Source organism: Ictidomys tridecemlineatus, chromosome 9, assembly GCF_052094955.1.
Source record: "Ictidomys tridecemlineatus isolate mIctTri1 chromosome 9, mIctTri1.hap1, whole genome shotgun sequence".
Lineage (NCBI taxonomy): Eukaryota > Metazoa > Chordata > Mammalia > Rodentia > Sciuridae > Ictidomys > Ictidomys tridecemlineatus.
The window spans coordinates 63,715,642-63,733,496 of NC_135485.1; the positions used below are offsets into that span (position 1 = coordinate 63,715,642).

The 17,855-nt window shown below is 33.5% G+C and overlaps 1 protein-coding gene across 2 annotated transcripts in view; it reads left to right on the forward strand.

Annotated features, from left to right (window-relative positions):
- Positions 1-10,859, forward strand: part of Cops4 (COP9 signalosome subunit 4) — a 34,109-nt gene extending 23,250 nt beyond the window's left edge. For both annotated transcript variants that reach the window (XM_005339315.4, XM_040292219.2), the window contains 3 exons: positions 2,524-2,639; positions 4,351-4,435; positions 10,345-10,859. In XM_005339315.4, coding sequence (XP_005339372.1) covers positions 2,524-2,639; positions 4,351-4,435; positions 10,345-10,478 — 335 coding nt within the window. In that variant the 3' untranslated portion in view covers positions 10,479-10,859. The remainder of the gene's footprint in view (positions 1-2,523; positions 2,640-4,350; positions 4,436-10,344) is intronic.
- Positions 10,860-17,855: the final 6,996 nt, after the last annotated feature.

Genomic DNA, 17,855 nt, shown 5'->3' on the forward strand with positions numbered 1-17,855 from the left:
ACTGGGTGAAGTGGTGTATCATTGTGATTTTGATTTGCAGTTCTCTGGTAGCTAATAATGTTGAATACCTTTTCATTATGCTCATTGCCTTTTTGTGAATCTTCTTTGGGAAAATATCTTTTCAGATCCTTTACCAATTTTTAAATTGGGTTATGTGCCCTTTTATTATTATATTGTAAAAATGCTTTAGATAGTTTAGATACAAGTGCCTTACCAGATAAATGATTGGGAAATATTTTTTCTCATTCTGTGTATAGTCTCTTTACTTTTGTTTTTTTGTTTTCCCAATGCTGGGAATTGAACCTAGGGCCTTACATATGTTAGGCATGTGTTCTACCACTGAGCTACACCTCTAGCCTTTTTCACTTTTTTTTTCCACTTTACTTTTTTGATGGTGTCCTTTGAAGTATGAAAGTTTTTAATTTTTATGAAGTACAGTTTATTTGTATTCTTTTTTTCTTGTCCTTTGGTGTCATGTATAAGAAACCATTGCCTAATTCAAGGTTATGAAGATTTACTCATGGGAATAGCCCTTACATTTAGGTCTTTGATTTATTTTGAATGAATTTTTTTATATGGTGTGAGGCAGGGATCTAACTCAATTCTTTTGCATGTGTATATCCAGTGGGCCCAACAACATTTGTTGAAAAAACTACTACTTTTCCCATTGAATTGTCTTGGTACTCTTGTTGACCACCAATTGACCATAAATGTGAGTGTATTTCTGGACTCTTTAAGTTTTGTTCCATTGAATAATAGTTCTGCCCTTATGCCAGTACTACAATGTCTTGATTACTATATCTTTGTAATAGGTTTTTGAATTGGGGAATGTAAATTCTACAACTTTGTTCTTTTTTAAGATAATTTGTTTTTAAGATGTTGATGGACCTTTATTTTATTCATTTATTTATATGTAGTGCTGAGAATTGAACCCAGTGCCTCACACATGCTAGGCAGGCGCATTGCCACTGAGCCACAACCCAGCCCTCAAGATTATTTTGTTCTTCTGGGTTTTTTCAGTTTTCAGATGAATTTTAGAATCAACCTATCAATTTCTACAAATTAGCAAGCCAAGGTTTTGATAGGGGGATTGTATTGAATTTGCCTTCTTAACTATATCAGCCTTTCCCACTTATTCAGTTATTTTTTAAGAACTTATTTTAATTAGGTTTGACAGCAGAATGCATTTTGATATATTACACATGATTGCAGCACAACTTTTCATTTCTCTGATTGTACACGATGTAGTGTTGCACCATATGTGCAGTCATACATGTACCTGGGTAATAATATCCCATCACATTCCATCATCTTTCCTGCCCCCATATTCCCTCCCCTTTCTTCTCTCCCCTTTGCCCAAAGTTCCTTCATTTTTCCCATGCCCTCCCTTATTATGGATTAGCATCCACTTATCAGAGAGAACATTCAGCCTTTGATATTTGGGGATTGGCTTACTTCGCTTAGCATGATATTCTCCAATTCTGTCCATTTACCTGCAAATGCCATAATTTTATTCTCTTTTAATGCTGAGTTATATTCCATTGTGTATATATATCACAGTTTTTTAAATCCATTCATCTATGGAAGGGCATCTGGGTTGGTTCCTCAGTTTAGCTATTGTGAATTGAGCTGCCATAAACTGTTCAGTTATTTTTAATTTCTTTCAGCAGTGTTTTATAAACTATAAGTTTTATATTTTTTATTCCTAAGTACTTTGTGGTTTTTGATGTTCTTTTAGACACAATTGTTTTCTTAATTTTATTTTGTTTGTTCATTAATGATATATAAAAATACAATTGATTTTGTGGATAAATAGATTTTTATAAGTTACACCATTAAAAGATTTCAGTTCTGCCTCTATAAAAATATTGTCCCTATTTCTTTCTTTCTTATTTATTTTTTTATTTATTTTTAGCTGTAGATGAACAGAATATCTTTATTTATTTATTTATTTTTCTGTGGTTCTGAGGATCAAACTCAGTGCTTCATATATGCTAGGCAAGTGCTCTACCTCTGAGCCTTAACCCCAGCTCCTACTATTCTTAATTCTCAACTGTTACATTATCACAGTAATGATTATAAGAGAAAATTTTAAGAAATAAGATTTAAAAATTACTAAAACGTGTTGTATTTTCCCATTTGCAGATACACTTTTGTTTGTTTTTATTTGTTTGTGGTACTGGAGATTAAACCAAGGGGCACTCCACTACTGAGCTACATTCCCAGCCCTTTTTATTTTGTAATTTTTAATCAAACAGTTAAATTCATCCACTTAGTAAGTACTTAGCAATCACTAATTTTGCAAATGCTGTTTTACTTTTATTTAATTGTATGTTAATCAAATTGTATCAAATAAAGGAGTATTGGTTACTTTTAAAATACTGATCAGAGGAATAAGGGTAATGATTTTGAGCAGAGCAGAAAATTAATAAAAGGTCTAGTTATTATACCCTAGAAATTTTCAGAAAAAAAGTTACATCTTTTTAAAGTTTATGATATATAACTATCTTATTTATATTTAAGGTTCCAGCATTTTGGACAGAGCTGTTATTGAACACAATTTGTTGTCTGCAAGCAAATTATATAATAATATTACCTTTGAAGAACTTGGAGCTCTTTTAGAGATCCCTGCAGCTAAGGTATTTTCTTGATTCTAACACATAAAAAGGAAGTTAAGACTCAGAACGGTTGAAGTAATGAGAAAATAAAATACATAGTTGGTAAATGTTGTCAACCACTGCAGCAAAAATAAAACTACATTACAACACATAAAAACCCTCAAGTAAATGAAAATAAATTGTTTAAATACTAAAATGCTATTGTAATGGAATTGCCTTAGTACTTTTAGTTTTGGTTTTTTAAAATTGTGTTTTATAATAAAGTTACCTAGAATGGAAATCTATAGAATTCCAGATTATGACACCCATTTCATGAGGATATCTTTGTTTAGTGTTTATTTATATCTGCTTCATAATGATTTCTGATTTTTAAAAAATTGATATTGATACATGCCTTCTTTTTCTGCAGTAGATTAACTTGAAGGTTAAATATTTCTATTTTTAAAAAAATATTTTGTTTTTAGTTGTAGTTGGACACAATACCTTTGTTTTATTTATTTATTTTTATGTGGTGCTGAGGATCAAACCCAGCGCCTTGCACATGCTAGGCAAGCACTCTACTGCTGAGTCACAACCCCAGCCCCAAATATTTTAACTTTTTGAGAGAATGATATGGCAATATCTCAGGCTATTCTGTTGCAATTTCTGTGATCAGTTTTAATTTAAGAAATGTGTCTTAAGTATATATGAGGAATTTACTCCCAAGGAATTTAATTTCATTAGGATTCAGTTAGCCATATATAAATTTAATTTCATTCTTATGATTGAATTACTAGGGAATTTGATTTCATCCTTAGGATTTACTAAGGACTTACAAGAAAATTTAATTTCACTCTTCCAAGTTGGTTGGTCATAAATAAATTCCAACAATGTACCAATGGTATGTAAAGGGTGTTTCAGTTATTTACAAAATGTTCTCTCAATTTTAAATAGTATTAAAAGTAAGCAACTTTAACCTTAAAGTCAGACAATTATGAGTCAAATTTCCCTTTTATCTGGTAGTGAAATTTCAATTTAGGATTTTCTAACAATTTCTTTTTGGGAACCAAGACTTAAGTTACCATTTAAAAGATGCTTTCTTCTTAGATTTTGAGGTGTAATCCCCTGCTGATCCTAAAAGAAATGAATGTACTTGAAACAATAAATGATAGTCGTAGTCTGTTAGGAGTGATTTAATTGCTTTTGAAGTAATAAATGACTTCCAATGCTATTTGCATTCACATACTAGACATTAAATATGTCTTCAGGAGCTAGGATGGAAGATCCTTTGTTCCCCTTTAATTGTCTTTTAAACCCTTTTGAATCTGAACATCTATTCCTTCTTTTAATACATTTTTTAAAAAATATATAACTTTCTTAAAAGAGTTTTTCGGACATTAAACACTGTGGAAATTGAAATGAAATAAAAACTAGTTTGGCTTTTTTTTTCCTCCAGGGGAAGATCCTAGTGAAAAGAAAATTGTTTGATTTTGAGCAGAAGAGAAAATTGGTCATAGGGTTAGATTCTTGTTTAAAATCTGACAAGAATATATCCAAATTGACTTAAAATAATGTAATGCCCACAAATAATTAGGAAAATAAGCAGATTTATAAGACATGTTTTTCTAATGGTTGGCAGATGAATGTATATGTAAAGCTTAGAGATAGATAAACCAGAAGTTTTCAATTCTCTTATATGTGAATAACTGTTAGATGTAATAAGTTTGAAAATTTATTGTTTTTTTTTTAATAGGCAGAAAAGATAGCATCCCAAATGATAACAGAAGGACGTATGAATGGATTTATTGACCAGATTGATGGAATAGTTCATTTTGAAAGTAAGAAGTTTTGTGTATCTGTTTTATGAAATGGCAGTGAATTTTGCACATGTATGATTAAAATATATTGAATAATTTCTTTTGACACAGAATTTTACTACTGGAATAAGCTTATTTCTAAGAAATAATTTAAAATAACTTTATATTCATGAATCTGCTTAATGCAGCATTTGCTAAACTAAGGAAAAATTGAAACTTGAATTTTATCAGTTTACTCAATTACTTATCAAACACTTATAGACCTCATAAGATGTATTGGGCATGTGGAAATGCCAGTTGCATTTTCTGTTCAGCAGCTCATTAAACTAATGGAAGCCAGCAGGTAAGTGGATCCCTTGACTTTGTCTGATATCTTTTCTCCTCTTTATTCCCACATCCATTACACCCTGGTCTTTATTGTATCCAGAACTGTTCCACTTGTAAAATTTTAATTTGAAATACCTCACTCTGACCATAACCTTTTCCCTTTTTCTCTGTTGGTCTGTCTCAGTTACTCCCATTCTACTTACTCCCATCCCACAGCTTTTCCTTGACCACATGGGAGCTGCTGATTGACTCGTTTCTTCCTTCCAGTCAGTGAAATCCTTTTATTTGTCTTTAATTTTCTTTCTAATTGGCTTGGATTCCATAATCCATTAGTTTAATTACTTTTTTACAGGTGCCCTAGAATACTTACTTGCCTGTTGACTTTTTATTCCAGCTGTCCAGGAAACTTCACCTTGAAAGACAGAATGTCTTTTCCAAACCTGCACATGAATAGCTAGCTAGTGTTGCTGAAGGAGGATCAAGTATCAGACAGGTACACTGAAAATTTAAGATCACACGTCCTCAATACTACCTGGGATTCATGGTACATTTTTCTAGTCCACCACTGTGCAATAACTATTTCGGATTTGATTTTTCTTTATCCTATGACTTTTTTCCTCTCTCTGAACAAAAACCCTTATTTCCTATTTCACAAAATAAGAAAAATAAAATGCATCATTGTGAAATTATTTTAACCTCTTGATCAGATTTAAAACCTCTAAATTTTAGGTATAGACCTAAATACTTTTTTGTCTTTCTTGTTATATTGGAGATGTTTTCCATCTCCCTGTCCATTTCTTTTGCCCACGCTTCTCTAGCTTCTACTTCCCCACCTACTCACTTAAGAAGAAGAAGAAAAGTACTGTTTTAGGAACTTGAAGTTAGCAGTTAAATTTTTGTTTGTTTTCATTCTTTTTTTACTTTGTTGACTTTTTTTCATTAATATTTAAGTGTACGCAAGTCTCTCCCATTTAAAGAAAGATCCTTTTATCTTTGAGGCTTCATCTTGACTTTTCAACAAAATGAATGGTGTTGCTCATTTTCCTTTTTGGACACCTCACTACCATCACTAATGCTGCCTTGATTTCTTTCTTCTCCAGCCCATTTTTCTGCTTTCCTTACTATTTCACCAGGTATTCTTTGCAGTCATTATAGATTCTGTGGTACCTTTAAATATTGGAGTTACTTATGGCCCCCTTGATTCAGTTACCATCTCTTTTGTAGACAGTGGCTACATTTACTTTCATGTCAATCTTTGATTCCCAGCCCATGGCTTTAGTTCATTATTACGGTGTTTGTACTTGACTGCTTCATGGGCATCTTAAAATGAATACATACCCAAAACTGAATTCATTATCTCTCTTTCCTATGTGATCATAGGCATTCAAAAACTACATTGTTCACTTTCTCCAACATTCCTTGTTCTTAACATCCTCTTCTCCTTCACTGCCCAGAAACCTGCCAGTTATTCCTTTTAATGGCATATAGAATCCTTTTGCTTTTCTTCATTTTGTACCACTTGCCAACCTATTCTTTTTTTTTTTTTTTTTATTGTTGGTCGTTCAAAACATTACACAGTTCTTAATACATCATCTTTCACGGTTTGATTCAAGTGGGTTATGAACTCCCAACTTTACCAACCTATTCTTTTTAAAAAATATTTTTTTTACTTGCAGTTGGACACAGTGCCTTTATTTTATTTATTTTTATGTGATGCTGAGGATCGAGCCCAATGCTGCGTATGTGCTAGACGAGCGCTCTACCGCTGAGCCCCAGTCCCAGCCCCAGCCCTGTCACCTATTCTACTATTCTAACCCTACTATCCTAACCTCTTACGCTGTAGAGACAGAAGCCTTTCCCCTACTTCATGCCCCTTTCTAATCTTTTTTCCTACTAGCCAGAGTGATTGTGATCTTTTAAAAATACAAACATAAAAAAGAAATTTTAAAAAACTCTGAATCATGTTGTTTTTGTTTACACTCTGATGAATGACTTCCCTGTTGCTTGTCAAAGCTCTACAAAGTTTCCAAAATACCCTTCCTGATCCTCTTTAGCTTTCTCTCACCAATCCAGCCACATAGTTCTTTGTATTTTTTTCAGCATTGTAAATTCTTGCCTCTGTCAAACCTCCTAAATATTCACCCTCTTTAGCCATCTTTGTTTTGTCCCATGTCTCAATTTGAACAGTGTTAATCAGTAGTGATCTTCTTATCTCTCCAGATTAGGGGTAGCTTTGTATGTTCTCATGTCACTCTGAATTTCTTCCTAACATTAATCTTAATTATTTTCAATTGCATATCTTTGTCTAAATGTTTCCTTCTGCTTCCAAGCTGAACTTCCTGATGGCAGATATTAATACGGTCATATTTTACACAGTATATTCAATGTCCAGTGACTAGTGCACTGAAAATGAGAAGTAAACACTGTAGATGACGAGTAGCATGGCAGAGGTATCACTAAGGAAGGGTCATTCAAAATAACTTATATTAAGTTAATATATAAAATATTTTTCTAATATTCTTAGATCTCAAAAAATAATGGTAAATATTCTCATAACAAGTAAAGCATTACAATGGTAAATAAAGGAAGCATTCATGGGAAATATTATGAATGCTTCCTTTATTTACCATTTCTTCTTTTTATGAAGAAATGGGAAATATTATGAATTCTTCCTTTATTTACCATTTTTTCTCCCTCTTCTTTTCCTCTAAAGTCTCTGATGTAACTAATAATGTCTGTGAACCTTGTGTGTCTTTCTAGATGCTATGCAAGATAATGTAAAACATAGATGTGTTTTAAAAGTGGGATTACAAGTATTTTAAAGTACATAGTACTTAAAATTGCTTTTTGAATTTATTATATTATGGATATATTTTCAAGTTATAAAATAGCAATCTAATTTGTTTTATAGCTATGTAATAGTTTATTGAGTTCAAATCTTTACCATTGTCAAGTGGTTGCCCTTTTTTTTTTTTTTTTTTTTTTTAATTAGTGGGGTTTGAACCCATGGGTGCTCTACCACTGAGCTACATTCCTGGTCCTTAATTTCGGGATAGAGTCTCATTAAAATGTCACTGAGGGCTCTGTTAAGCTGCTGAGGCTGGCCTGGAACTTGTGATCGATCCTCTTGCCTCAGCCCTGTGAGCTAGTGGGATTATAGGCCTGTACCACCTTGCTTGGCTTCCTTATATATTTATGTACCAATACACTTATGGTATTCTATAGAATACACTTATTTCTATAGAACAGGCTTAGAAGAAACATTGTTGCATCAAAGGATTTGTTATTGTTGTTGTTATTGTTGGCAAGGCAAGCACTCTGCCAACTGAGCTATATCCCCAGCCCTCAAAGGATATGTGTATTTTTACTTTTAAGAGATACTACCAGTTAGCTTTCCAGAAAAGTATAGCTGTTTAGAATTCTACCAGAATGAGAAATTGAATCTTCAATAGCTGGATGTCATGGCTTTCTAAATCTTTTGCCATTTAACGGGAGGAAATGACATTATTATTTAGGTATGTATTTTTTTAGCATTAATGAAGTTTAATACCTTTCCATTTGTTTGGCATTAGCATTTTCAATTCTCTAAATTAATGTTACTTTTTCTTGTCTATTTCGTTCTTTCTACCACACCTTTCCTGACCTTTCAGTATCCATTTTTTATAGTTTTTGGTATAATGATTGTTTTAACTTTGTTATATGTATTACTGATTTTTCCCCATCATATCAAGTTTTTTTTTCTATAAGGGAAATGCATATTGTAAGTGTATTTTCTTAAACGTTTTTGCAGCCAAACATGTCAATTTTATATTTTATGATTTATCTGTGCCCCTTGTTGGTAAATTTTGCTGCTCTTTTGAATGAGACTGTATTAAAAAAAATAAAATTGAAAATGTTTCTATCTTACCTTAAGGTAAAGCTAGTGTTTTCCTAAAATTTCTTCTAATATTTTAATCTTTCTTTTGTTTTATATATAGAAATTTATTCTATCTATAGTTCATTTTTGTGGATGATTTAGAGTATGATCTAATTTTTCTAGATGAATAATCAATTATGCAAGTATAATTTATTAAGTAAGCATTCTTTCTGATTTGTGATCTCTGATATATGGTGGGTTCCACATACATGATTGCAAGTACTTCATTCACCTGATCTGCAACAATGTGATAATAAGTATTGTAAATGTTACTGTTGGTAAAGCACCCTACCCACCACTGCTTTTCACTTTACGGGATTGAAATCGCATAACATAATTAACCATTTTAAAGCAAACAAATCAGTACCACATACTCCCTCCCTAACTAGTGTACTTCCATCTCTATCTAGTTTTGAAAAAATTTTTGTTGCCCCAGAAGGAAATCCATGCCCATGAGCAGTTATTCCTATTCTTCCTTCCCCCAGCTTCTGGTGCTACCCAACTTCCTTCTGTCTCTATATTTTCCTATTATGGAATTTAATATAAATAGAATCATCTAATATGGGACCTTTTTGTTTCTTTCATTCAGCATAGTAAGTTTGAGGTTCATCCATGTTGTGGCATATCACAATTCTGCCCTTCTTTTTCATTTTCAAAATTATCTTGGCTAGTCTTAAACAACAATCTTCTATATATTAACTTTAATGACTTTGTCCTGGTCATAAAACAAAATAGAAAGGGATTTCATTACATATCTATAACACAGGGGAAAATTGATATTTTTATGATATTACATATTTCCGCTTGGAATATGATTTATATCTACCCAATTTATTTTGTGTCTTTTATTATGATTTTTTGTTTGTTTGTTTGTTTGTTTGGTATCGGGATTGAACTCAGGGGCACTTGACTACTGAGCCACATCCCCAACCCTATTTTATATTTTATTGGATATAGGGTCTCACTGAGTTGCTTAGTGTCTTGCTTTTGCTGAGGCTGGCTTTGAACTTGCAATTCTCCTGTCTCAGCCTCCAGAACCTAGTGGATTATAAATGTGTACCACCACGCCCAGCCTTTATTATGACTTTATATATCTTTTTCCATTAAATCTCTGCCCCTTATTTGGTAAATTTTGCTGCTCATCTGAATGAGAATTCCCTTCATTTTTTTCATTTCTAACTACATTTTGCTGACATAGAGAAAAATCTGGTGGATTCAAGGTAGTGTTTTGGGTGGTTGTTATTGGGTTTGTTTGTGTTTAAATGTTATTCAGAGTCAAACAGAGGCAGTATTGGACTATATAAGTAGATTTATTTTCCCCTGTAGATGGCAGTGTTGTACGATTAGTTAAAGGAAAAACTGCTTTAATAAGGGTGTGTGTGCACGCGCGCGCGTATGCATGTGTTCATGTGTGATTGAGGTTGTTTAGTTAATGACTTTATTTTGTTTTCAAGAATTCATAATAATAACATTTATCTGTGTGCATATATTTTACGTTATATACTCTGTTAATGGTTTGAGTTCTTAACTATTGCTTAGTTAGCTCACCTATTTTAGCTAAGATTTTTGGAAAAAACTTTACAAATAAATATTATTATAATTATCTTTTAATTCCCATTTGCTATAAATACAAAGGAGTCATTTCAGATTTTTTGCATTATTTACTTTTTTTTTTTTTTAATTTTAGCACGAGAAGCCCTGCCAACATGGGACAAGCAGATCCAATCACTTTGTTTCCAAGTCAATAACCTCTTGGAGAAAATTAGCCAAACAGCCCCAGAATGGACAGCACAAGCCATGGAAGCCCAGATGGCTCAGTGAACCCTTATGGAACTTCTGTACACACTACATCTTTTTCCATGTTGTGCAGATTGATTTCACTTTCCCTCCAAAGCATTTGCATCGTGACCTTATACATTTCAATCCCTTTTATGCTGGATTCCACTTAAAGAAGACATTAGAGCAGGAAGTACAAGCATTTAAAAATACGTAGTTCCCATATATTCAGGGTCTGTGTATTGAGCTAACTCAGATGTTTTGAAAGCTTTTTCTTTAAACAAAGGTAAAAATATCTATGGCTAAAAAGTTTGGGATTTGTGATAACTTTGTAGTCATGTAAAATTAAGTGCTTTGTGCCTCTAAAATGTGGTTATTCTAATAAATTGAGAAATGTACCAAATAAAAGTAGTTCTTTGTTTTTAATTAGTGAAAAGTATTTTTTCCTTCAATTCAACAGACATTGATTTATATTATATGCTACAAAACGAAGAAAAGCTATAATGCCTGTTCTCCAGAAATTCAAAGTGTCATCAAGCCAAGAGATAGTAAATTTAATCTTTGGAGTTGTATCAAGTACTAGAGCACACAAGGAAAAGCTGCCTCTTTGAAGCTGGGCCTACAGAGAATATGGTGAAGGACTTTAAAAAAAAAAATGTGAGTGACTTTCTATTTCAGCTCCAATATGTAAAAATCTCAGAAGTCAACATGACATCCTCACAGCACAAAAACCACTAAACAGACTGTTTAGAGAAAGTGTAGAAAATTCTAGCCTCCTTTAACCTTTCTGTCATGTAAGGGGAGGAATAATAAAGAAACACTACTGAGTGTAACCAGGGATTAAACTAAAAAACAGAAATATATTATAGAAGGTTTCCCAAATACCATATAACCACATCAGTAGGAATCCAGTATATAACTAGATAATGAAAGCTACAAAACACATTTAAAAAGGAATTTAAGAAGGAATTCTTAGGAAAACCCAAAACAATGGAGGAGGGGAGAGAAAACAAGTCTTATTCAGTTATAGGTATAACAGTCTGGGCCTTGCCCAGATTAACAAAAGCTTCAATTAGAAGTCTAATTATCTATTGCTTGATATATCATATCTGGCTTTCAACCAAAAACTAGAAGGCTGATAGGCCAGAAAACAATCTGAAGAGGTACATGAAGGATCAGAACTAGATTAAGAAATGGTAAGGATATTGGAATTATCAGACCAGGAATTTAAAACAACTATGATTAACATTTCAAGAGCTCTAATGGAAAAAGTAGACAATATGCAAGAACATAGGATAATACAAGTGGAGAGATGGAAACTAAGAATCAAAGTGCTAGAAATAAATACTACCACAGAAATTAATGCTGTCGATGGGCTCATCATTAGGAGGTGGGGAACAATCCATGAGTTTAAACGTATGTCAACAGAAACTTCCCAAACTGAAATACAAAGAGAAAAAAGAATGAGAAAAGTGAAACAATATCCAAGAGCTGTGGAACAATTAGGAAAAGTGTCATATGTAAATTCGAATACCAAGAGGAAAAATAAGAGGGAAACAGAAGAAATATTTGAAATAAAAATTGTTAAGAATTTTCCAGAATTGATATACACCAAACCACAGTTCTAAAAAGCTCAAAACATCAAGTAAGAGTTGGGGATGTAGCTCAGTGGTAGAGTGCTTGCCTATCATGCATAAAAACTCAGGTACAATACACAACTCCAAGCCAATCAACCACCCAAAAAGGGCCAAAGCCAAAACAAAAATATCAAGTAGAATAAATACAAAAAATAACAACAACAACAACAAAAACCCTACACCTAGTTATATTCAGACTGCAGAAACCAAAGAGAAAATCTTGAAAAAAAAGCCAAAAGAATAAAACACCTTATCTGTAGAAGAACATGAATGAGAATTACATTGGATTTCTCATCAGAAATCATACAAAATAAGAGCAGACTGGAAACATTTAAGGTGTTAAAGAAAAACGCCCTACCACCATAGATTTTATACAGCAAAGATACCCTTCTAATATCACACACACAAAAAAAAAAAACCTAAGAATTTTCTGCCAGGAGGCCTGTCTTAGAAAAATGTTAAATTCTTCAGAGAGAAGGAAAGCATAGAGGAGTTAAAAACTCAGATTTAGATAAAGGAAGATTAGAGCAGAAAGAAATGAAAGTTAAAGCAGTATTTTCTTTTAAAAATTTTTAGTCGGATAACAGATAACTGGTCAAAGAAGTAATAGCAACAATGTATGGGTGATTATAACATGGATAAGTGAAATAGTGTTGTAAAGGATGGGAGTAATGAATTGAGAATATTCTCTAGTTACCTACACTACCATGAAACAATAGTGTTCTTTGAAAGCAGAATTAGATTGGTTGGAAATGTATATTGCAAACACGAGGGCAACCACTAATTTTAAAAAATTGCCATGCTAAGAGAAAATTGAATCAAAATGCTTACTTAAAACCAGACACAATAATACAGCATCAGGCTGGGGATATAGCTCAGTTGGTAGAGTGCTTGCCTTGCATGCACAAGCCCTGGGTTCAATCCCCAGCACACTCCCTTCCCCCACACAAATACAGTATCAAAATATGTGAGGCAAAAAATATATATACAAGGTAAACCAGAAGCTGGACACCATTGTACCCACCGAGAACCCCACGGACTCAGGAAGCTGAGGTAGGAGGATAGCAAGTTCCAGGTTAGCCTCAGCAATTTAGCAAGACCCTATTTAATAAATAAATATATATATATATAAATAAAAATATATTTTTATAAATATATATATCATATATTTTATATATATATCATATATTATATATATATCACCCTAAGCCAAAAAACAGTTTTAGACTTCAACATCCTCTGTCGCCAATAGCCAGCTTTAGTGGACAGAGAATCACTAAGGACATAGTTGAGCTCAAGCTCTCAACTAACTAGACATAATTGACTATACAGATTGCTTCAAACAATGGGATCCACATTCTCAGGGTCACACGGAACATTCACTAAGACCACAAAACTAACTAAAACAAACAAACAAAAAAACTCATCCTAGTCCATAAAACACACCTTAGCAAATTTAAAAGAATAGAACCCACACAATGTATACTTTCAGGTCACAACAGAATGAAACCAGAAATTAATAACATAAAGACAGCTTGAAAATTCTCAAATACTTGGAGATTAAATAACATGGTTCTAAACAATGCATGACTCAAAAAAGAAACCTTGAGACAAATTTCAAAATATTTTGAATACAATCAAAATACAACTTGTCAAAATTTGTGGGATACAGTACTAGAGAGATATTTATAGCATTGAATGCATTAGTAGAAAAGAAAACAGAATTAAAACAATAATCTAAGCTTCCAATTTAAGAAAATAGAAAAAAAGAGAAAATCAAATACCAATTAAGCAAAAGAGAGAATAATAAAAATTAAAAGCAGACCAGATAAGAAATTGATAAGATTGAAAGTTGGAAATTAATAAATAAAAATCAAAGAAAACAAAAAAACTGATGCTTTAAAAATAAAATTGGTAAGCTGCAAGCTAAGGTAAGATAAAGAAAAAAGAGAAAAGACACAAATTACTAAAATCAGAAATGAAAGAGGGGTCATCACTACAGATGCCATAAATAATAAATTTGAACGGCTCTGTCCCCACAAACTCGATAATCTATGTGAAATGAAATTCCTGAAGGACACAATCTGCTATAATTCACACACAAAGAAACAATCTGAAAGGGCCTATATTTGTAGAAGAAACTGAATCAATACCCAGGCATGGGGGCATTCGCCTGTAATCCCAGTGGCTCAGGAGGCTGAGGCAGGAGTCCAAAGCCAACCTCAGCAACTTAGTGAGGCCCTGTCTCTAAATAAAATACAAAAAAGGGCTAGGTCTGTGGGTCAGTGGTTAAGTGCCCCTAAGTTCAATTTCTGGTACCAAAAGAAAAAAAATTCAATCAATAATCAATAACTTTTCATAACAGAAAGTACTAGGCCCAGATGGGTTCACTGATGAATGCTACCAAATATTTAAGATAGAAATACCAATTCTCAGGGTTGGGGATGTGGCTCAAGCAGTAGCGCGCTCACCTGGCATGCGCGGGGCACTGGGTTAGATCCTCAGTACCACATAAAAATAAAATAAAGATGTTGTGTCCACTGAAAACTAAAAAAAATAAATATTAAAAAATTCTCTCTCTCTCTCTCTCTCTCTCTCTCTCTCTCTTTCTTGAAAAAAAACAAAAACAAAAAAGAAATACCAATTCTCTACAGTTGCTTCCCAAAAAAAAGAAGCAACAAAATTGCTTCTTAACCCATTCTGTGATGACAGTCTTACCAAACCAGATTGAAAACACTATAAGAAAGAGAAACTATAGACCCATATTTCTCATAGATGCAAAATTAATAATAAATAATAGCAAATCAAATTCAACAATGAGTTAAAAAAACTATATATCTTCAAGTGGAATTTATTCCAGGTATGCAAAGCTAGTTCGACATTGAAAAATCAGTTAATATAATCCATCACATCAACAGGCTAAAGAAGAAAAATCACATATCATACCAATAGGTACAGAAAAAATAGAGCTATCATCCTTAAAGACTCCATACCAAGTCCCTCAAATGCCTCTCTCAGTTCACAAGGACCTCGCCGGGCCCAGGAAACCATGAGAGCAACCAGAGCCAGAATGCCTCTCTAGAAAGACACTGACTCCCTCACTATGCTGGGACCTAGGGCAAGTGAATGTTGTCTGTAGAAAGCAGCTTTAATTGTGTATATGCCATGACAGCTGCTCCTTGGGATGCCGGTCATGTAAGGAACAAAGCAAAGGAAACAAATTAATGATGTCACTGCTTCTGTGGCCTGGCAGATGAAATCCCCAAATAATCAAAAACAAAACAAAACCTCCTCAAACTAATAAGCATTTGTGGCAGATCACAGGAAACTAGGCTAATAGATGAAAGTCAATTGCTTTCCTATATACCAGCAACAAAAAATAGGAATTTAAAATTTTAAAAATATGTGCAGTGGAGGCAGGAAATATTTGGGAATTTTGAGAGCAAAAAAAGTAGTAGGAGGGCTGGGATTGTGGCTTAGTGGTACAGTGCTTGTGTTGCATGTGTGAGGCACTGAATTTGATCTTTGGCACTGCATAAAAATAAATAAAATAAAGGTATTGTGTCCATCTACAATTAAACAAATATTTAAAAAGGAGAAGCAGCAGGAGAGTAGATTAAAGAGGTAAACTGAGGCTACATTTTTCTAGAAAATGTTTTATAGAAAATTTGTGGGCTGGGGATGTGGCTCAAGCGGTAGTGCACTCGCCTGGCATGCATGTGGCCCGGGTTCGATCCTCAGCACCACATACAAAAAAAGATGTTGTGTCCACCAAATAAAAAATAAATATTAAAATTCTCATTCTCTCTCTCTCTCTCTCTCTCTCTCTCTTTAAAAAAAAAAAGAAAATTTGCAAATTAACTCATGCAACACTAAATAGGATGGATTGGAGAGAAGGCAAGGGGAGCTGGCTTTACCAGAGGCAGTCATACTGGTTCAGAGGCAGTGAACATCATTTGCCAAAGAGATCACAAGGACAGCCTTTGTGGCAATGGAGACAAAGAGGAGAGGACAGATTCATCCCCTCAATAAATAATTTGAGCAGGTACATAAGTGCCTGTCATGTTTCTAGACACTGAGGACACAGTAGCAAATTAGATCACCCTTTGGGGGTTTCAAATGGAGTTTAAGGAACAGAAGTTGGAGTCTGGTTGGATGAGTGGACATGGCAGAAGGATATGATGAGACAGTGGAGAGTTCATTGATATCTGGACTTTTCACCTTGAACAACTGAGTAAGTGATATTGTTGGACCTGTTGGGTAAAGACCTAAGGGACTCCCAGATGGATTTGTTTAGTAGGCAGTAGAAGATCTTGCTCTGGGCACAGATTCATATATCTTCCCTGGAGCTAATAAGTCAAATGTGAAATAGTTGGGTTTTTAAAAGTTTCAAAATGAAGCTCAAATAAATTTAAAAACCATGCTCTTGACATATTTTTCTTTCAAAATTTACATAATTTTCAATAGCCCAGATTGTTTTCTCATATAGCCCACCCTTTGATTATCTATAGCTTCAAGTAGAAGGTGGATACTTCTGCCTCAAGATGTAAACACGAGGGAAAATTAATGACATCTCCATAATATTTTCTGTACACACTACTGCTGGATAGAAATACAAAATCACAAAAGAAAGAAAGGTACCATCTTAGATTCTTAAAACCTCTTTTTCTACAGTTCATGAATCTGATAATATGGTGACAGTGTATGTAAGGAAATTTTTATTTTCAGCAAAGGAGGCATGGGGAAAGATAGAATGGAACTGGCAAAATTCAAAGATGGAAAAAAGAAATGACGAGGAAAGCCATTGTGCCTCATCCAAAGATAGTGGGTACCTGTAACAATTTCAATGGTGTCAATGTATAAACATGATTGGTTGGTTTCCAGATACTCCACTTCTGTTTGAAGTAAAAAACGATGTGGGCCTTTGTGTATTTGAATAGTTGGTATCTGTGTTATGTGTATCATAAATGCACGGATTATTCACAAATTTGTGAACAAAGACAAGAAAAATCTCATAAATTTGTTGGATTTCAAAAGAGAAATCTGCTCGGCATATGTGAAATGAGAATGTGTAATATCCCTGGACCTACTATGGTCCAAGATGATATCAGATTTGACATGAGAAACTGTACTATTCTCAAATGGCAAGAACACCAGTGATGTCAAAACAAACTATGTCATGGGAAACCAGCAACACATTGTCAAAAAAGTACTTACCCCTTTGAAGTGTTTTGCTCATTCTACAAAAATTAATTGTTGAACAGATCATGAAAGTTATTGTATATTGTGTAGTGTATGAAAGGATATGTCTGCCCAATGTCCTATTCATAAAATGGCATATATACATACATATGTGTGTGTATGTATATGTGTGTGTGTGGGGGGGTGGGTATATATATGTATACACACACACATGAAAGATATATATTGTCCCAGTGTTCTATATAGGACAATCTGCATTTTTGATCTTCATGATAAATAAAGGATATATAAACTCTAGATTATGATTTACAACCTATTTTAATGCATCTGTCAATTTTGTTGAAATAAATGCAGAATTGACAACTTGGGACTTAATGACTTAGTGTAAATTCATCCCATTTGGATAGCTGAAGTTCCAAAACCCCTGCACAGCTATGAGTTTATGGTTACCAGGGGCTCTTTGATCCTCAGCTGGGATGAAGTTCTTCTGTCACCCATGTCCCCAGATTTTTGGAAATATAGTTTTGTTGGTGGTACTAGGGATTGAACCCAGGGGTGCTCTACTACTGAGCTATAACCCCAA